General features: G+C 42.4%; 1 protein-coding gene across 1 annotated transcript; it reads left to right on the top strand.

Annotated features, from left to right (window-relative positions):
* The first annotated feature begins 19,454 nt into the window (after positions 1–19,454).
* On the top strand, positions 19,455–21,351 carry LOC107799036 (psbP domain-containing protein 7, chloroplastic-like). The gene is made up of 3 exons (XM_016622102.2): positions 19,455–20,272; positions 20,548–20,758; positions 20,836–21,351. Exons 1-3 carry the CDS (start codon positions 19,948–19,950, stop codon positions 21,149–21,151), a joined length of 852 nt encoding a protein of 283 aa, XP_016477588.1. The 5' UTR covers positions 19,455–19,947; the 3' UTR covers positions 21,152–21,351.
* The last annotated feature ends 403 nt before the right edge of the window (positions 21,352–21,754 follow it).

The raw sequence follows: 21,754 nt of genomic DNA, 5'->3' as shown, positions 1-21,754 counted from the left end.
CCGTAGGCTTAGTAGTCGAGTGAGTGCCTGCTCGAACTCGAAGTGACGTAGCCCGTAGGCTTATTAGTTGAGTGAGTGATTCGAACTCGAAGTAATGCAGCCCGTAGTCTTAATGGTCAAGTGATTGTTTGCTCGAACTCGAAATAAGAGTAGCCCGTAGGCTTAGTGGTCGAGTGAGTGCTTGCTCGAACTCGAAATAAGAGTAGCCCGTAGGCTTAATCGTCGAGTGAGTGTTTGCTCGAACTCGAAATAAGAGTAGCCCGTAGGCTTAATGGTCGAGTGAGTGTTTGGTCGAACTCGAAATAAGAGTAGCTCGTAGACTTAATAATCGAGTGAGTGCTTGCTCGAACTCGAAGTAATGGTCGGCCCTTCAGCCTGTTTGCATAATAAGTCTCGAAATAGAGGAATTCTTCTTGGATATAAGATATCGGTAAAGAAGAAATTTTTCTTTGTAAGTTATTATACATGCGTTCATGTTTTGTGTCAGGGCTCGAGTCAACTACATGAGCATGGTTCGTTTTGACCATTTGGTTCTTATAATTTTTCCTATCGGAACCCTGTTGTTATGAAGTAACTTTCTTACGTCAAACTTGATATATTTGAGGGGTAATGCCCCCCCAGTATTTGAGGTCGATTGTAAAGGGGTCTCGGATACTGTTGAATTGTTCTAAGTTAGCACGATCAAAGGTTGCCTCATTAAAAACCTTGCCGAAAAACCCATTTGGGATAAAATCGGTCTAAGGGAAAAAGAGTGTAATGCGTGCTTTCAGACCTAGAGCTTCGTGTTGGATGATCCATCCTTGTTCCTAGTCGAACTCCTGCAAGGGTTAGTTTTGAAATATCAACGAACATGGGAGGGTCGTACCTTAGCAGTAGTATCATTTTAGGTGCGACGCATTCCAATTGCTTGGTAGTTGTTTGCCGTTGATAATATCGAGCTTGTAGGATCCTTTACCGACGTTTTTGAGAACATGATACGGTCCTTCCCAGTTTGGACCCAGATTTCCTTCATTTGGATTTCGGGTGCTGAGGGTGACTTTTCTTAGCACTAAGTCCCCAATTTGAAAATGGCGAAGATTGGTTCTTCGATTGTAGTATCTTTCGATCCGCTGCTTTTGGGCGGCCAATTGGATGAGAGCAGCTTCTCGTTTTTCATCCAAAAATTCGAGGCTAGTATTAATAGCCTCGTGATTTGACTCTTCTGTTGTATATCAAAACCTGGCGCTGGGTTCCCCAACTTCGACTGGGATCAAGGCTTCGGAGCCATATACTAAGGAAAACAGGGTTGCCCCCGTACTAGATTTTGATGTTGTTCGATATGCCCAAAGAACTTCAGGTAGAATTTCTCTCCATTTTCCCTTAGCGTCGTTCAACTTTTTCTTTAGGTTTTGAATGATAGTCTTGTTTGTCGATTCGGCCTATCTATTCCCACTAGGGTGATACGGTGTTGATAATATCCTTTTTATTTTGTGGTCTTCAAGGAATTTCGTCACATTGCTTCCGATAAATTGTTTACCATTGTCACACACTATTTCGGCGGGTATCCCAAATCGACATACGATATGATCCCAGATGAAGTCTATAACCTCTTTCTCCCTTATTTTTTCGAACGCTTGTGCTTCAACCCATTTAGAGAAATAGTCAATCATAAATAAAATGAATTTAGCTTTACCTGGGGCCGATGGCAGAGGGCTGCCGATATCCATTCCCCATTTCATAAATGGCCATGGGGATAGGACTGAGTGAAGTTGCTCTCCGGGCTGATGGATCATCGGTGCAAACCTTTTTCATTTGTCACATTTTCGAACAAACTCCTTTGCATCTTTATCCATATCGATCCAATAATATCCTGCTCTGATTATTTTTCGGACTAATTAATCGGTACCAGAATGATTTCCACAAGTACCCTCGTGAATCTCACGTAGGATGTAGTTGGTATCCCCTGGACCTAAGCATACTGCCAAATGGTCCATTGAATGTCCTTCGGTATAATATTCCATCTGCAGTCAACATGAATCGAGCAGCTTTGGTTTGTAGGGCCCTCGAATATTTAGGGTCCGATGGGAGCTTTCCGTTTTTTAGGTATTCAATATATTTATTCCTCCAATCCCAGGTTAAGCTTGTAGAATTTATCTCGGCATGACCTTCCTTGATCACAGATCTCGAGAGTTGAACGACAGTCCCCGAGCTTATCTCATCTTCCTCGACCGATGATCCCAAATTTGCAAGTGCATCGGCCTCCCTATTTTGTTCTCGAGGTATATGCTGTAAAGTCCACTCTTTGAAATGGTGCAAAGTTACCTGTAGTTTGTCCAAATACCTTTGCATTCTATCCTCTCGAACTTCGAAGGTTTTGTTTACTTGATTTACCACCAGTAAAGAGTCACACTTGGCTTCAATGACTTCTGCTCCCAAGCTTTTAGCTAGCTCGAGACCTGCAATCATGGCCTCATACTCGGCCTCGTTGTTAGTCAACCTAGTAGTTTTGATAGATTGCCTAATAGTGCTACCCGTAGGTGGCTTTAAAACGATGCCTAGCCCGGACCCCTTTACGTTCGAAGCCCAGTCTGTGAAAAGGGTCCATACCCCCGATGATGTACCCGATTTCAACAAGAGTTCTTTAAGTACCCCGAGGTACGAGGGTTGGCGTGAAATCGGATACGAAGTCCGGTAAAATTTGAGACTTGATGGTCGTCCGGGGTTGATATTCGATATCGTACCCACTAAGTTCAAAGGCCCATTTGGCCAATCGGCCTGATAGTTCGGGCTTGTGCAAAATATTACAAAGTGGGTAAGTGATTAATACGCATATGGGGTGACATTGAAAGTATGGTCTTAACTTTCTAGAGAGGCTTATCAGTGCAAGTACCAATTTCTCTAAGTGTGGATATCTAGTTTCTGCTTCCCCTAAGGTTCGACTCACATAATAAACGGGAAATTCCGTACCTTGCTCTTCTCGAACTAGGACACCACTTACCGCGATTTCTGATACTGCCAAGTACAAGCAAAGTTTCTCGTCTGCTTTTGGAGTATGAAGCAGTGGTGGGCTCGATAGATATCGCTTCAATTCCTCTAATGCCTGTTGGCATTCCGGGGTCCAAGCAAAATCGTTCTGCTTTTTGAGTAGAGAGAAAAATCTGTGACTTAAGACGACCTTGAAATGAATCGGCCTAAGGCAGCAATCCGTCTCGTTAGCCTCTGCACGGCTTTTACACTGTCCACGATGGCGATGTCTTCGATAGCCTTGATTTTATTAGGGTTGATCTCGATCCCCTAATTCGATGCCGTGAAGTCGAGGAACTTACCCAAACTGACCCCGAAGGCACATTTCTCGGGGTTGAGCTTCATGTTGTATTTCCTTAAAATCTCGAATGTTTCCTGCAAATGAGCCAAATGGTCCTCTGCGAGCAAGGACTTAATTAGCATGTCATCAATATAAACTTCCATTGATTTACTAGGCGTTGATAAGTAGCTCCTGTATTTTTTAGCCCGAAAGGCATCACATTATAACAATATGTTCCATACTTGGTGACAAATGAAGTCTTTTCCTGGTCTTCCGGGTTCATTTGGATTTGATTATACCCAGAATAGGCATCGAGAAAAGTAAGGACCTCGTGGTCGGCCGTGGCATCGATCATGCGATCCATGTTGGGCAGCGGAAAAGAATCTTTGGGGCATGCCTTGTTTAAATCCTTATAATCTACACACATTCTAAGTTTGTTCCCTTTTTTTAGGGACTACAACTACATTGGCTAACCATTCGGGATATTTCACCTCCCAAATGGACCCTATTTTAAGAAGTTTAGTTACCTCGTCCTTTATGAATGTGTGCTTTACCTCAGACTGGGGTCTTTTCTTTTGCTTCACCGGTTTGAACCTAAGGTCCAAGCTTAGCCGATGTGTCGTTATATCCGGTGGGATCCTTGTTATATCTAAATGGGATCAAGCAAAACAATCTATGTTATCGATAAGAAATTGAATAAGCCTTTTCCTGAGTTCGGGGGTTAATCCTGTTCCTAGGTATACCTATCGTTTGGTCAAATGTTCGATTAGTATGACTTGCTCCAATTCTTTAATCGTTGATTGGGTAGCGTCGGAATCATCGGGAACTACGAAGGATCGAGGGATCCTTTGATCATCATCTTCGTCGATCTTCTGATTTTCTGGTTGGGTTGAAAATCATTGGCATCTCGTTCCCCTTTTGAGTCCGACCCCTTTGTTGACGAAGGTGAGGATATCGGAATTGCTTCTTCGATGACAAACATTTCCCTCGCGATCTGTTGTTCTCCGTACACTGTTTTGACTCCATGCGATGTTGGGAATTTAAGAACCTAGTATAGGGTCGAAGGTACAGCTCTCATGTTGTGGATCCATGGCGTTCCAAAAAGGGCGTTGTACCTCATGTCGCCTTCGATTACGTGGAACTTCATTTCCTGGATGGTCCCGGCCACGTTTATTGGTAGAATTATCTCGCCTTTGGTGGTTTCACATGCCATATTGAATCCGTTTAGAACCAGGATTACGGGTACGACCTGGTCCTGTAGACCGAGCTATTCTACAACCTTCGATCTAATAATGTTGGCCGAGCTACCTGGATCAATTTACACACGCTTAACTTTAGTTTTGTTCATAAGTACAGATATTACCAGTACATCGTTATGAGGTTGCATGACTCCTTCTGCATCTTCATCATTAAAGGACAAGGTTCATATGGGTGCGTAATCCTGAGTCTGAGGTCGCTTTTCTCTCATAACCGGTGTCTTAGTGCGTTTAAGCACCGGCCCTTGAGGGGTATCGACGCCACCGATGATCATGTGGATGATGTGATGTGGTTCTTCTTGTTCGTTTTGTTTGCTGAAATCCCTGTTTTTGAAATGGTTTTTGGCCCTGTCGCTTAAACATTCTCGAAGATGCCATTTATTGAATAATCGGGCTACCTCCTCTCTTAGTTGCCTGTAATCTTCCGTTCTGTGGCTATGGGTGCCATGATATTCGCACATTTGATTGGGATTCCTCCGGGCAGGATCGGTCTGCATGGGTCGATGCATCAATGTTGAAGTTATACTCCGATAACCGTAGTGCTTCCTTAGGTCCGGTAGGCCTGTCGAACCCATTTCTGTTAATCAGCCCCTGAGACCCTTGACCTCGATCGCTTTTTTTGTTGCCTTGTTCGGGGTTACGTCTTGATTCATTGATTCTGTGGTTTACACTATACGGTCGGTATCGGTCCCTGATCGGACCTTGTTCTCGATTGATATCCCTTCTAGCAGCGGGTTCAGACCCCAACTGATCGTCTTCGACTCTAATTTTTAATTGGTGCCGATTATACACGTCGGCCCAAGTAATAGCTGGGTACTCGATAAGGATAGCTTCAACCGCCGTGAAGCCGTCGAACTTCATTCGTTCAAACCTTGAGTGAAAGCCTGAACAGCCCAATCATCTGTGACTGGTGGCAGATCCATTCGTTCCATTTGAAAACGAGATACGAACTCCCTCAGCATCTTGTTATTCCTTTGTCTTACCTTGAACAAGTCCGACTTCCTGGTCTCGACCTTTATGGCCCCGGCGTGTGCTTTTACGAAGGAATCTGCAAGCATAGCAAAAGAATCGATAGAATTAGATGGTAAATTGTGATACCATATCTTTGCTCCCTTTGACATGGTTTCACCGAATTTTTTCAATAATACGGATTCGATTTCATCATCCTCTAGGTCGTTCCCTTTGATGGCACATATGTAAGAGGTGACATGTTCATTGGGGTTGGTAGTTCCGTAATATTTAGGAATCTCGGGCATTCGGAATTTCTTTGGGATCGGTTTAGGAGCCGCGCTTGGGGGGAAAGGCTTTTGTACGAATTTTTTGGAATCTAAGACTTTCAATATCGGTGGTGCCCCTGGGATCTGATCAACCTTGGAGTTATATGTTTCCACCTTTTTGTCGTTTGCCTCGATTATCCTTTCACCTGATTCTATTCGTTTGTTCAGTTCTTCGAACATCTTAGCAATTTCGGGATTAGTCCCCGACTCTTGCTCATTTGACTTTACTATAGCTGGTTCCTTTCTGTGGGCGATTTCTCGGGGTGGACTAGGCTTCGGCCTGCTCGGTATCTGGGTTTGACTCTGTAACTGAGATATTGCTGCCTGTTGAGCTTGCAACATTTCGAAAATCATGCGCAAGCTGACTGTAATGACCCGGCTAGTCGTTTTGAATATTATAAACCCGTTCCCCTATTTACTGCACAATTTATGTCTTACAATTGATTTATGGCTTATCGGGTTAGTTGGTTCGGGTCCGGAAGGGACTCGGAGTGAAATGAGACACTTAGTCTCATAATTTAAAATTTTACATTAGAAAAGTGGATCGGATATGGATCTATGTGTAAACGACCTCGGATTTGAATTCTGATAGTTCCGTTAGCTCCGTTAGGTGATTTTGGACTTAGGAGTGCGTCCGGAATATTATTTGGAGGTCCGTGGTAGAATTAGGCTTGAATTGGTAAAATTGGAAATTTGGCGATTTCGGTCGGCAGTGGAAAATTTGATATCGGGGTCGGAATGGAATTCCGGAAGTTGGAGTAGTTTTATAGTGTCATTTGTGATGTGTGTGCAAAATTTGAGGTCTTTCGGGTGTGGTTTGGTTGGTTTCGGCATCGGTTGCCGAATTTGGAAATTCAGAAGTTCTTAGGCTTGAATCCGAGGGTAATTTGATGATTTGATATTGTTTTGAGTGATTCGAAGGTTTGACTAAGTTGGTATGTTGATATATGACTTGTTGGTATTTTTGGTTGAGGTCCCGAGGGGCTCGGGATGATTTCGGATGGGTATCGGGGAGTTTAGAAGTTGGAAAATGCAGCTGGAAGCTGCTGGTGCAAGGCTACTGGTGTGGCCGTACCTGCGGATGGTGAGCCGCAGGTGCGATGATCGTAGGTGCGGATGGCATGTCGCGGATGCGGAAAATGGAGGCCTAGCATTGAGCGCAGGTGCGAAAGAGAGGATCGCACCTGCGAGCCCGCAGGTGTGAAGGGGCAGCCGCAGGTGCGAAGCTTGGCGTCTAAGTGACTTTCGCAGATGCGCACCTGGGACCGCAGATGCGAGTCCGCAGGTGCGAGAAAGGGTCCGCAGGTGCGGAATCCCTGGGGCAGATCCTATATATCACACTTCAAGAATTGTGGTGCATTCTTCACCATTTCTATCCGGTTTTGGAACTTTTGGGAGAGATTTGAAGAGGGAATCAAGGGGGTTTCATTGAGGTAAGTTGCTTGAGCCCTAATACTTGTATATATGGTGATTTTCCGTTGTTTAATCATGGTAATTAGTGAAAATGAGGGGTTAGGGCTTGGAATATTTGGAGAGTAATTTAAGGATTTGAAGGACCAAACAATGTCGGATTTTGATGAATTTGGTATGGTTAGACTCGTGAGTGAATGAGCTTTCTAGTTTTGTAAATTTTGTTGGATTTTGAGACGTGGGCCCGGGGGGGCGGGTTTGAGCCAATTTCGCATTTTGGTCTAATTTTGAAGCTTTTCTTGTGGAATTCATTCCATTAGCATATATTGATGGTATTTTACTGATTGTGAATAGATTTGGAGCATTTGGAGGTCGAGTCCAGAGGCAAGAGCATTGCGGGGTAGAGATTTGACTGGTTTGAGGTAAGTAACAGTTTTAACTCTGGCTTTGAGGTTATAAACCTGGAGATTTGACATCACGCGATGGTTTGGAAGTGATACCCACGCTAGTTGACGAGCGTGTGAGTGTGCACCACGAGGGATTGAGACTTGGTCTGTCCTGTGAGGCTGTGAGGCCTAATGGCAATTATCTGTGGTTATGTGTTTATTTGTTGTTGAACTTGTTTGCCTTCATGTTAGAGATCATGCTTAGGCTTTATTCATGCTCACATTATTTGTACTCAGTCATAGAAATTATTGTACCTTTTTACCTCAGTCTCTATTATTTGCTAATATGCGGTGATACTTGATGTGGGTTGTTTTCCCTTATTTGTTGGTGATGATGAGACTAGTGAGATACATGATTGAGTCAGGCCGAGGGCCTGGTTGTGAGGATATTAATACCATAGCGCATGAGTTGTCCGCGTAGCATGTGAGTTGACCGTGCGGGTCCAGGTATTGATACCATAGCGCGTGAGTTGTCCGCGTAGCATGTGAGTTGACCGTGCGGATCCAGATATTGATATGATGGCATGTGAGTTGTTCGTGCTTAGCGTTTGGGCTTTGGGAGCCCCTCCAGAGTCTGTACACACCCCCAGTGAATGCAGAGTGTTGAGCGTTTTGAGTATTGAGTGCTGAGTGCGAGTGATGAGTGATGGAGTGGCACTGCTATGAGGTTGTATGTATTTGTGTTGTTGCTGCATTTATCTACTAAACTTCTTTGTGGCATTTGCTGAGTTATGGAATTTACCTGTTTATTTATGTTTATATTTTAAATTGTGAAAAATAAATAATTGGACTGTTTTACTTAGCTCGTCACTATTGCTCAGTTCCTTAGTTATTTCTGTTACTTGCTGAGGTGGTTGTATTCATGCTACACCCTGCACGTTATGTGCAGATTCATGTGAGTTACAGCGCGGCGATCATTGAGTTCAGGCCGGCTATCTGTGGAGATTGCAAGGTAGTTGCTAGCGTCCGCAGGACCTTGTCACTCCTTTTATCATTTCTTCTTTTGGATTGTATTGACAGTTAGATAGTTTCATTTCTTAGTTCATAGATTTAGTCGCTCATGACTTAGTGACACCCCGATGTTTGGGGCTCGTTTCTGTATTTCCAAAATTTTATTTGAAGTTGACTTAGTTTATGAGAAATTCAAATGTTGAAATGCTTTATTAAATTCTTATAATCGGTTTAGTAGTAATATTTTGGGGGATAGGCTTGCCTTGTAATACGATAGGCGCCATCACGACCATGGTTAGATTTTGGTCGTGACAATGACGCCGTTTTCTTCGACGTTATGGGTATCTCGATCTGCAGATCGAGTACCACCATGGATGCTATTTTCAGGTTCAGAATGTAGGTTTGCCTCAATGGCCACATGCGAATTAACGTCTAATGGCACTTCGACTCGAGCTTCAACGGCGTCGACAAGCGGCCTTTCGGTCCCGAGCGTTGAGTTGTTGTTCTCACCTTGAAGACCAGCTTCGTTGTCGATAAGTAAGGCCATTTAATTGATAGCTTATCGTTGCTAATCAAAAATTAAAGACGCTTCCGGAAACAAGCGTAAAATGGCATGTTTTGCGTATTTGTACCAAATAACCACTGTTATCCTTAGCCCCACGATGGGCGCCAAACTGTTTCCCCAAAAAATGGATGGAGTTAAATTTGTACGTAGTTCTAAGGGTATGTGGTATAACTTGACACAAATCGTAAGAGTAAAATGTAAATATCGAATATTGATTGCAAAGTTGGAAAGAAGATGATTTATGGATTAAGCAAGATGAATCAATCTATGTAGCTAAAAAAGGATAACTCTTCAACATAGGAGTGTATGATCTCTTAGTTACAATGTATGTGAAAACTTTGTCCTCTACAGAAATAATAACCATCCCCTTTATAGTAGAGGAATCCTACTTTTCCTGAGTTGTGGAATCGCTTTTGTAAGTTCTCGGTCATTTACTTCTTTTATCTCTGAAAAGATCATTTTCGTTTTTGCTGATTTTCTATTTTCTTCATTTCAGCTCCCCGTTGGGAACCGCCATGGGTTCAAGACCTGAACCAATGGGTTCAGAAAATTCTGGAAATTACAACTCCAGAATCACGACAGTGGAAGGAAATGGCCCCCAAATACGGATGGAAGGCCATGCACCATGGTAAGCCAAGTCCTTATTTCTTTTATCTTTGTGTGAACACAAGAAATCTCATGAATAATTTGCTAAATCCATTTTCGCCCAATACAGGAGTTCTGATGGGCTCTGTCATCTGCCCCGAGGTCGAGGCCTTAGATGATCCCGAGGAGGCTATGAGGGTGTTGCAAAATGCCCTTTCTTGGAACAGAGTTCGTGAATCTACCTGATCCTCCAATAAGGGTGCCTCCTCTCAGAGTCCCCAGCCCGAGAACAAGAAGTCGAAAAGGAGACGCTCCTCCTCGGCTAGGACTCAAGAGAAGAGAGCAAAGAAAATTCCATCTGAGTCAGCCAACAGTGGTCCTCGTTGATAAAGGGGAAGCCAGTGATGAAAAGGCTCCCCTTCAAAGGATAAAAAGGATCTTCATCAGCTCAATCGGATGCTCAGTCGAGGGAGCTTCAATACCCAATGTCAGATGAAGTTGAGGTACTTTGGAGTGAGATGAGCATGATCGGGAATGCTGACTCTCGTTTCCCGGCCCCCTTTGTTTTCTCCGATCAAAGGAGTTCAAACCCCAAGATCTTTATGCCTCCATCTACTGTGCAAGAAACATTCACCATCATTTCTGCCACAACTGCTTCTCCTTCTACGCCAATAACTTCACGCCCGCCGACACCAGCGGCCCCTTCTCCACCAGTGCCTACTGCACCTCCTCAACCGGCATCAGTTGATAAGGAAAGGGGTGCTTCTCCTCTTCGGTCTCCTAATCATGGGAACTTGAGTAGCACCTATGCTATGCCTTCTCAAGATCCCTAAGGAAGGCGAAGCGCCACTCTTTCAATTTCAAAGGAGTGTCATGTCCTCTACAGGTCGGTGGAGCTTGCCAATTATATGAAGCCGCTAGCTTCGGCGAAGGATTGGAAGAAAATGGGCTCAAAATAGGCTCCCTTTTCTGGGGAGTGTTTGATAAACAACAGTATGCATAGTGCAGCGCAGGTACTATCCTAATTTCCTTTTAAATTCTTTCCCGTTTGTGCACTGTAATGGTAACCTTAACTCTAACTTTTACTTTTTAGGCAAACCTCCTTGTTTTTGAGGGCCTCCAAAGGTTGATCCTTGACAAACAAGGGCGAACTTCTGAGCAGGATCAACTTTTAGGTGAGAGGGATCAGGTTGTCGCGCGCCTCCCAGTGTTGGAGGAAAAAGTTGCAGAGATAGACGAGCTTGAGGCTCGGTTACAGCAGTGCGAACAAGATAGGATGGCCCACAACCAAGAAGTTGCCCAGTTACATAAAGTCTTCAAGAAGCTAAGGCTAAGTGGGCCGAACATCATGATGTTATTATCGTCGCTGTCGAGCGCGAGTCTGCCTTCGAGGAGCAAAGCAATAATTTAAAGGCCAACTTATGCTCCAAAACTGAGGAGCCTAATACTGCCGAGGAGAAGAGGGCCGGAATGGAAGAGAGGCTAAAGAGGACCATGGAGCAAAATCAGCTTCAATCAACTACCAATGTTGAGCTTGATTCCCACCTCAGCGCCATGAAAGCTGAAAAAGAAAGGCTCCTGGCTGAAATAGATAAACTCTTAGCGAAACTCCAGGCTCAAGAATATTCTCTCGTCGTCGAAAAGACTTATGCTATATATCATATGAGGAGGAATACTTTGGAGGAGGCCAAAGCCGGCATTGTTGATATTGATGATTGTATTGCCAAGGCCTGAGAACTGGAGTTAACTACTCGTGAAAATCTTCATGCTCGGCCCGCGGCAACTGACTCCTCGAATACTAGTTCCGAGTATTCGGGAACCAAAGGGGAGACTAAAGAAAATGAAGGCCCTGAGCTGGTAGTGGACGACTTACTCTACTGGGGAAACATAGATCCATCCCTCCCTTCGGGTTCTAGCGGCAATGATGTATAATTTCTTTTTTTAATATATATCTTGTAATTATGCCAAAACTTTTATCGAGTTTGGCACTTAATAATAAAAAATATTTTGCTTGATTGTTGTGCAAAAATATCCCATTTATGTTTAGTTGATTAAAGCTTCATGTACAAGTTTTCATCTGATAGCTTTTGATTCTGGGCATAAACTCTTCTGAAATCTACCCATTACTATGAGGGTTTTATAAGAGAGGGCCTTATGTTGACGGTGCTCTTGAAGAGGACGTCTCTGGTTCATTCCGGCACAAGCATTTGAAGTTTTTGTTAACTTTCAAATGATAAAATTAACTCATCATTTGGACAAAAAATAAGATAAAAATAAAAGGACTTTGTTTTATTCCCTCTATTTTTAAAAGTACATAGGCATTCGTTTGCTTAAGTAAATAAAGTTGTCAATATATGTGGCTAACTTCTACGGGGCTCGTGATGCAGTCCCCGGTCTTGATGAAACATTGATCCCGGTTCACGCAGTCCCCGACTTTCATGAAACTCTTGGCGTTGTATCAGATATTATTCCCCCCGGTGTTCGAATGCGAAGCATGCAAATTCGAACACTGGAAGTCTTGTACCCGGATTGATGTTTCACTAGTGGAAACAACTTGTGAACGGTTAAATAATCCTTTTTTAATAATGGAAGGAAAAGCTTTCCATTGAACCAAAGATTATTTAACTATCTACATATCTGTTTACCATCGATGTGAAAATTTTAGTGCCTTGATATTTAAAGATCTTGCCTTTTCCGATGACGTTTCCTTCGTAGTATGCTTTTCGTCACTGCCTCGTTAAAAACCTTGCCAGAAAAACCCGATTTGGACAAAAACTGGTCGAAGGGAAAAAGAGTCCAGCCCATACTTTCAGTATTGGCAGGAACCATCCGCAATAATACCTTTTGAGGTGAGTCCCATTCCAATTGCTAGGTAATTTGACTTCCAACTCATACGACCCTTTACCGGTGATAGCTAAAACTCGATAAGGACATTCCCATGTTGGTCCCAGCTTCCCGGCATTGACTTCTCGCGTACTCTGAGTCACCTTCCACAAAACCAAGTCTCCTACCTTGAAGTAGCAGAGATTGGCCCTGTGATTATAATATATTTCCATCCTTTGCTTTTAAGCCACCATCCTCACGTACGCCAAGTCCCGGTGTTCATCGAGCAAGTCTAGCTTTACCAGCAACATTTTGTTGTTTGCTTCTTCCTTTGTTCAAGAGAACCTCAAAGTCGTCTCTACCACTTACACTGGTATCAGAGCCTCCACAACGTACACGAGAGAGAAGGGTATTTCTCCCGTTGTCCGATATGCCCATAGCACTCCCGGTAGCTCATCGGGCCACTTTCCCTTAGCATCTTCTAACTTGTTCTTAAGATTCTGAATAATTACCTTGTTGGTCGACTCCGCCTGCCCGTTAGCACTTAGGTGGTACGGTGAAGATGTAGTTTTTTTTTAATTTTTAAACCTTCTAAAAACTTTGTGACTTTTGAACCTACTAATTGCGACCCGTTATCACATGCGATTTCCTTCGGAATTCTAAATCGGCATATTATGTGGTCCAATATGAAGTCAACCACTTCGCATTCTCCGATCTTTTGGTGAGGATCTTTTTCAACCCATTTAGTGAAGTAATCAGTTTAAAATAGAAGAAATCTTACTTTTCCGGGGCCCGGTGGAAAAGGACCAACTATGTCCATCTACCATTTCATGAATGGCCACGGGACAGAACCAATTGCAAACGTTCTATTGGTTGGTGCACCAACTGTTCATGACATTGGCATTTGTCATAGTTTTGAACGAATGCCTTTGCATCATGTTCCATCCGTAGCCAGTAATAACCAGACCTAATCAACTACGAGGCAATAGAGAGCTGCTTTGGTCCGTAGTGCCCGGGACGCCTGCGGGTCATCGGGTAATTTACCATGCCGGCTCGATGAACTCGTTTCTCAAGTCCCAGACCAAGTTTCTCAAATTTACTTCACGGTAGCCATCCACGTCCAACACCAATTGTAGAAGTTGGACGACCGTACCGGAATTAGATCATTTCATCTCCGTGGACGACCCCAAATTAGCCAATGTATCTGCTTCCACATTTTCTTCCCTTGTAACATGGACGATTGACCATTCCCTAAATCGTGCAAGCAACTCCTGGACCTTGTTCAAATATTGTTGCATACGTTCTTCCTTTGTATCAAAAATCCCATACACCTGGTTCACTGCCAGCTGGAAGTCGCACTTTACTTCGATGACCTCGGAGCCTAGTCCTCGGGCTAGTTTCAGTCCTGCAACCAAAGCCTCATACTTGGCTTCATTGTTAGTTAACGGGGTAATTTTGATGGCCTGCCTTAGAGTTTCCCCCGAGGGCGTGATTAGAACTACCCCAAGACCGGACCCTTTTACATTGGAAGCTCCGTCCGTAAATAAGGTCCAAACTCCTGTTGTCGTTTCTAACACCACCAGTGCTTCCTAAGCAGCCAAGGGCATTAACCTGGGATTGATCGCAGTCTTAGGTTTGTACTCAATGTCAAATTCGCTAATTTTGACTGCCAGTTAGCCAAACGGCCTGACAGTTCAGCCTTAAGAAGGACATTCCTCAAAGGAAAAGTTTTCACAGCGGTTATCGGGTAACACTGAAAATAAGGACTGAGCTTTCGAGAGGCAACTACGAGAGATAAAGTCAGCTTTTCGAGGTGCAGATAACGAATATCCGCTCCCGACAGTATCTTACTAACGTAATAAATAGGAAATTGTGTACCTTCTTCTTGTCGGACCAAAACGGCACTTACCTCTACTTTTGAGACCGCTAGATATATTAACAATTGCTCGCCTTCCCCTAGTTTTGACAGTAATTGGGGGTTGGACAGATACCTTTTTAGGTCTTTCAGTTCTTGTTGGCATTCCGGAGTCCATACGAAACTGTTCCTCTTTTTTAGACATGAAAATAAGTGATGGCACTTCTCTGAAGAGCTAGAAATGAACATGCTTAGAGCTTCCAACCTTCCGGTCAGTCTCTGTACTACATTCACTCTCATCAATTGGTCCGGAATGTCCTCTATAGCTTTGATTTTATCAGGATTTACCTCGATCCCTCGTTGCGAGACCAGGAACCCCAAGAACTTACGGAACCAACCTCGAATGCGCATTTCTCCCGGTTGAGTTTCATGTTATGCTTCCGCAAGATGTCAAACATTTCTTGGAGTTGTTTCAGATGATCTCCAACATTTAAAGACTTAACTAACATGTCATCAATTTATACTTACATTGTTTTATCTATCTGGTTCTCAAACATTTTATTAACGAGCTTCTGATAAGTGGCTCTGACGTTCTTAAGCCCGAAAGGCATCATATTATAGCAATATGTGTCAAAGTTTGTTATGAAAGTGGTTTTTTCCTGATCCTCCGAGTTTATCTTAATCTGATTGTACCCAGAGTAAGCATCGAGGAAACTTATTAGCTCGTGCTCGGCCGTAGCATCAATCATTTGATCAATGTTCGGTAACGGGAATGAGTCTTTAGGGAATGCCTTATTTAAATCCTTATAGTCTACGCACATCCTAAACTTGTTATTCTTTTTAGGTACTACAACTACATTTGCTAACCATTCCAGATATTTTACCTCCCAGATCGAACCAATATTGAGTAATCGGATTACCTCTTCTTTAACAAACTTGTTCCTGACCTCTGCTATCAGGCGCCTCTTTTGCCTTACCGGTGGGAAATTTGGATCCATACTCAGCTTGTGGACCGCTACATCCAATAGGATGCTTGTCATATCTGAGTGCGACCACGCAAAGCAATCGACATTAGTTTTAAGAAAATTTATAAACTCCAACCTGAGCTCAGGATTTAACCTTGTTCCTAGATAAAACTTCCTTTCTAAAAACTCTTCGAATAGAGCCACTTGTTCGAGTACTTCCACGGTTGACTTGGTCGCATCCATCTCCTCTAGTACCTGAAAATATCTCGGAACCTGATGAGATTACGATAACTCCTCGCTTTTATCTTCTTTATTCGGAAAAGGAGAAGGCGTCGGTTCCTGCAATTCTATTTGTTGGACTCTTTCCCCTTGATGCTGGAAATAGTTACCACATTCATTTCCCTCACTGCCGATTGGTCTCCTTTTATTTGCTTGATTCCTTCCGGTGAAGGAAATTTCAATAACTGATGATATGTTGAGGGTACAACCTTTATCTCGTGTATCCACGGCCTATCGAGGATTACATTATAACCCATATTGCTATCCACCACTTTGAATAGAGTGGTCTTTGTTACTCTTTAGACATGTGTGGGCAGCAAATTCTCTCCTCGGGTCGCTATGCTTGTCAAGTTGAAGCCATCTAAGAGTTTTGTCGCCAGAATGATGTTCCTGGTTAACTTCGCTTGCTCCAACACTCTCCATTGGATGATGTTGTTTGAGCTTCTTGGATCAACCAAAACACGCTTCATTTTATAATCTAAAATATTGAGAGAGATTACCAAAACATCATTGTGTAGCGGAAGAAGTCCCTTAGCATCCTCCTCTGTGAAGGTAACATCATCTTCCGCTACCTCCCGGAGCCTCGTGTTGTGAGTCACCGATATCTTTGTTTTCTTAGCCGCTAAAAAGGTTACACCATTGACTTCGTTTCCACAGAAGATCATATTGATAGTCATCTGTGGCAACTCTTCTGCTAGCTTTGAAGGCTCTACTTTGTCCCAGCTTCTGCTATAGTTGTTCTTGACTCGGTCACTTAAGAACTCCCTAAGATGGCCATTCTTCAACAATGTCTCCACTTCTATATGGAGGTGTCGGCAGTCCCCAGTTCTATGTCTATGAGTCCCATGGTATTCACACTATAAACTGGGATCCCTCTGGCAAGGATCTAATCGAATTGGCTTCGGGAACTGTGCTTCCTTGATATTCCTTATTGACGATACCAATTCTACCAAGCTGATGTTAAAATTGTAATCTGATAACATAGGATATGTGGAATCTTTGGCCCCTGGCACCTCCTTCTCCTGTAACGAGCTGTTGTTTTGTCCACGATCGGCTCTTCTATCAGGATAAAACCTATCCGATGACTAAAACCCTTTGTTGCTATGCCCATTGGCCCTCTCGTACGGTAGAAAATGACCTCTAGAGACCCATCGATCTGTATCAAACTCGCTCTTAAACTTATCCTGGTTTCTGTCTCGACCTCGTCCCTTGGTCGGTACCGAAGATCCAAGTTGATCATCTGCTATGCTTATTTTTGACTCATAACGGTTATGGACATCTGCCCATGTGGTTGCTTGGAACTCGAGCAGGCAATTCATCAGTTTTTGGGAGGCATCAAAACTTAGCGGGTTTAGACCCTTCGTGAATGCCTCTAATGCCCACTCATTGGAACCGCCGGCAGCAGCATTCTTTCCTTCTGAAATCGAATCATAAATTCTCGCAGTAGCTCGGATTCGCCTTGCAAAATTCTGAATATGTCTGCCTTTCTAGCTTGAACTTTTTTTGCTCCGGCATGGGCCTTAATGAACGAGTCTGCAAGCATCTCAAAAGAATCAATTGAATATTGCGGTAGGAGAGAGAACCATATTAGGGCCCCCTTTTATGAGGGTTTCACCAAACTTCTTCAACAGAACCGACTCGATCTCATGTTGACCCAAGTTGTTTCCTTTCACTATCGTGGTGTAGGTTGTGATGTGATCTTGCGAATCCGAAGTCCCATCATATTTTGGTATGTCCGGTATCTTGAATCTATTGGAAATTAATTCTGGTAGTGCACTTGGCTTAAATAGCAACTGTGTGTGTTTTTTCGAATCTTGACCCTTTAGCATCGGTGGCACACCCGGAATTTGATCCATCTAAGCGTGAAACTCCTTCACATTTTCATCCATCCGTTCATTCATTTCCCTTATGAACCTCATGAGCTCGGCTTTGAAAGGATCTTTCCAATTGTTATTCCCAAATCCGATATTGGTCCCTCCGACTTCGTCAAAACCGACTTCACTCCTTGGGGTGTTGTTGTCGACTCGCTGAGCCGTTTGATTTGTAGAAACACTAGGAGGAATCGGGCCCCTTCCGTTCACATTATTAGAGGCGCCCGATAATGCTTGTATTAACTCCGTCATCACTCGATCCTACCTTGAGAGGGGATTCATGATTGCTTTCTACTGTTCTCTCAGGAGTTTGACCGTTTCCATGACATATTCCTCCTCCGCATCATCGGGAGTTGGTTCCCGCACATGTCGAGGGTACTGACCTTCATCTCCTTTGTTGTGAGTCTCACTGATTGAGTCATCACGTTGGGATAATTCTTCATGTTCCTCAACGTTGTGTTTGTTGTTGACATCATTAACTGCCATATTTGGTTTTTTTCTAAGGAAAGAACCAAAACTAGTTAGTAATAAACGAATGAATCAAAACAATTGCGCAGCTATCTATGCCTAACGGTGAGCGCCAAACTATTTACCCATAAAATAGTACAATTAAATTTTTTATATGATTTATAGACAAGCAAATTGATTTGATCCAAAAATGATAAAGAGATAGGATCAAAATTAAGATCTGACAACTGAAATTAAAGAAGATAACAAGCCTGGTTCCGAAAGCAGCCTTTCCGAGAGCAAAGGCGAAAATGATAAAAAAGCGATGATAAAGTTGTTAAATTGAGAGCGCAATAGTAAAGTGTAGATTTTTGTGTAGAATGTTTCATGTCCCTACAATGGCTGCTAACGCCGCTATTTATAGCTCTACCTAGGGAAACAAGATCCTAGGATCAAACACCTCTTAAATGATAATAAAGGAGTCATTGACGAACATGTAAAAGCCTTGAATGCGAATATTCTCTGCATTGGTCGCTCATTTAATGTTAGCGAATATTCCCTCATTGAATGCTATCCGACGGCAAACCTTTGAACTCCTGCTGTCGACTACATTCTCTTCGAAATTTATCTGGTACCGGTCACACCCATTGTATCCGGTATTGGTGGTTTCCCAACTCATCTTTTGCCTATCTTCGATTCCACGTGTCATGTTATCATTCGACCATATGTTATCAACCAATTTTACCCATACAATAAGCATATAAGAAAGGCATTTTTGCGACGTCCTTTTCTTGTTTGCTATTGCTTATTTTTAAAGAGATGTAAAGATTATCTTAGAAGGATTAGAAGGGGAATTGTGTGTGCTGTATTGTTGAAAATGTTTTCTTTGATGAAATTATTTTTTTGTGTTTGATTACCTTAAATTGTTGAAAATACTGTGTCAAAAGAGGAAAAATGACGTTTTCTTCATTTTTGTGCGTAAGTCAAATTTCCTCCGCAAATTGCTGAAGATTTACCTCTTACCACTTCAATCAACACTTATATTTATTCTTTTAATATTTTTTTCACCATTATTATTCTTAACATTTAATACTAAAAAATATCACCGAAGTTATATCCTTATATTGTATAGTGCTCCTGGTATACGGCATTATTATATGTTACTTCCTGTTATATCCGACTACAGCAACAACAACAACAAACCCAGTAGTTTTCCACGAGTGGGGTATGGGGAGGATAAGATGTATGCAGCCTTACCCCTACCCTTCGAAGAACAGAGAGGCTGTTTTCGATAGACCCTCGGCTGGAGAACGACTAAAAAGAAAAGGTAATTGCAACAAATAAGAATAACAATAAGATGAAATAAGATCGAATCCGTCTAACTCTAGGCAGTAATAGTCATCTGTGAATAAAAGATAACATATTAACACTAATGCTAGCGAACATGAAAATTCTTAAGTAAATATTCAGAAAATGATTCTTAAGGAAATTCTTTTTTCAGGGAACATTTTCCATATGAAATGCACAAGAAAACAAGAATAAAGGAAAAAGAAAAAGGAAAGAGTTGGAGATGAGAAATAGGAAAAATATGTAAAAAGGAAAAGGACACTAAAACAACTTTCAAAACCTACGAATTTGATTTCTATTCTTGAATGGGCTTGAAAGTCAGTGCTATGATTGCTCGGGAGAAATGCAAAGCGTGTCGCATACCAACAATGAATAAGAACAACAAGATTTGGGTCACTGGATAGGCTATCTTCGACAAGCCAAACCTTACTTCATCTTCTTTCTTCCTTTCTCACTTCTTTTTTTTTTTTGGCTACACAACATTACCCCTGCCCCATAAACATGAAACGGAAACTTACAGGACAATAACTGCTCCTACTACTGCCTCAGTAATTCCACAATGAACTAAGAAGCTAAAGAATCAAATAATGGCAATGCATCCTTATCTTCATACGCAAACAACTACGTCCCTTAACCGAGTATACCTGACTCAGCCATCCGATAATCAGAAAGACAGAATCCAGGAGGTGACAATACGCCCGTCTAACCAATTCGCACCACTCGTGTCAGTTTTCAGGCGGCGGCTACTTGTGGGGATTGGCACAGCATCTCTGGTTGCATTGGGCGCCGATTTTGCTGGAGTCACTAGTTCCCTGCTAGGCTTGTCGCCGGATAGTGCTCGGAGTCTTAGGCTTGATGTAATTTATCCTATTGGAGGTTACAGCCGATGCCTTGATGCGATTGAAGGATTTGGTTAGTACGTGTTTCATTGTGCCCCATTTGTATCATTTTACACGTATATGATATTTTATTGAGTGAAAGTTTTAAAAAGAATTACTGTACTAAGAACTTTTGACACACAAATTATAAATATGGAATACACTGAAAGTAACTAAAATAACTTGTGGATTGCATAATGCTAATAAAATTATGTCATTGGGAAAAAAAATGACTACTCCAATTTGTTATGTTCCTTTTCTTTTTATCTTTTCAAGTGAAAGAAATTCTTTTTGTACGTTTACAAATAGAGTTTGTATATCCATCAAATTGGGTGGGAGATCAGACAGTATTGTATCGAGCAGCGAGAAAATTAGAAAGATCACTGGATCCACCACCTCTGAGCAATGATGATCGGAGGCGGAAGAATGTAAATGAGCCGGTTGTTGCGTTTGGTCCACCGGGGTCAAATGGGGAGCTCAATGTTAGCGTCATTGTCTCACCAGTTTCTATTGATTTCTCGTAAGCTCCCTAATCGTAGCTTAAGCTGGTATATTCCATATAATCTGGTAAATTACCTGTGAGGTATATTTTGGCAGGATAGAGACATTTGGAGGACCAAAGGAAGTAGGAGAAGCTATAGTGCGGACTATAACAGGATCAGGCAAACTCCCTGATGTAAAGGGAACATTAATTCAAGCAAATGTAAGAGACGATTCTTCCTCGAGGAATCTGAAATACTACACATTGGAATTCCAAGTTGAGAGCCCTGCATTCCGGAGACACAATGTTGCTGTTTGCTGTGTCAGGGGAGGAAAGTTATTCACTTTGAATTCCCAGGCTCCAGAGTCGATCTGGCCTAAGGTGAATACTGATTTCTACAGAATAGCTGATTCTTTTAGCTTAACATCATGACAATATCCCAAGGGCACAATGGAAATACATTTCTTTCTTTCGTTTTTTCTTTGGCCATTCCTTTAAATTTTTTAAGGTTTTATTGTAATTATATTATGTGAAGGAAGGAGAAATCTGGTTTTCTGCCCCATATCATTAAATAATCCCTAAATTTTGATTTTCAAACTTGAACTCAGGAATGTATACATTGTTTCTTGTTAGGTTTATCTATTAAGCGTTATATGAATCTCGTTATATGCCATTAATCAAGAAGAGTGAGTTGCTCTAGTGGTGAGCATCATCCACTTCCAACCAAGAGGTTGTGAGTTCGAGTCACCTCAAGAGCAAAGGTGGGGAGTTCTTGTCGGGAGGGAACCGAGGGTCTATCGGAAACAGCCTCTCTACCCCAGGGTAGGGGTAAGGTCAGCGTACAAACTACCTTCCCCAGACCCCACTAGTGAGATTATACTGGGTTGTTGTTATATGACATTAATATTTGGGTCAAGCAAAGTTTGCTGGCCTCTTATTTTTAGATTCGTTAACACTTGATAACAAACAATTCAAACCAGTCCAAACTAACAAATTTAGCAAGTAAACCGTGTCTAGACACAACTTCAATTGCTC

The sequence above is a fragment of the Nicotiana tabacum genome, chromosome 15, assembly GCF_000715075.1.
Source record: "Nicotiana tabacum cultivar K326 chromosome 15, ASM71507v2, whole genome shotgun sequence".
Taxonomy (NCBI): Eukaryota; Viridiplantae; Streptophyta; class Magnoliopsida; order Solanales; family Solanaceae; genus Nicotiana; species Nicotiana tabacum.
This window is presented reverse-complemented; position numbering and strand designations above follow the sequence as displayed.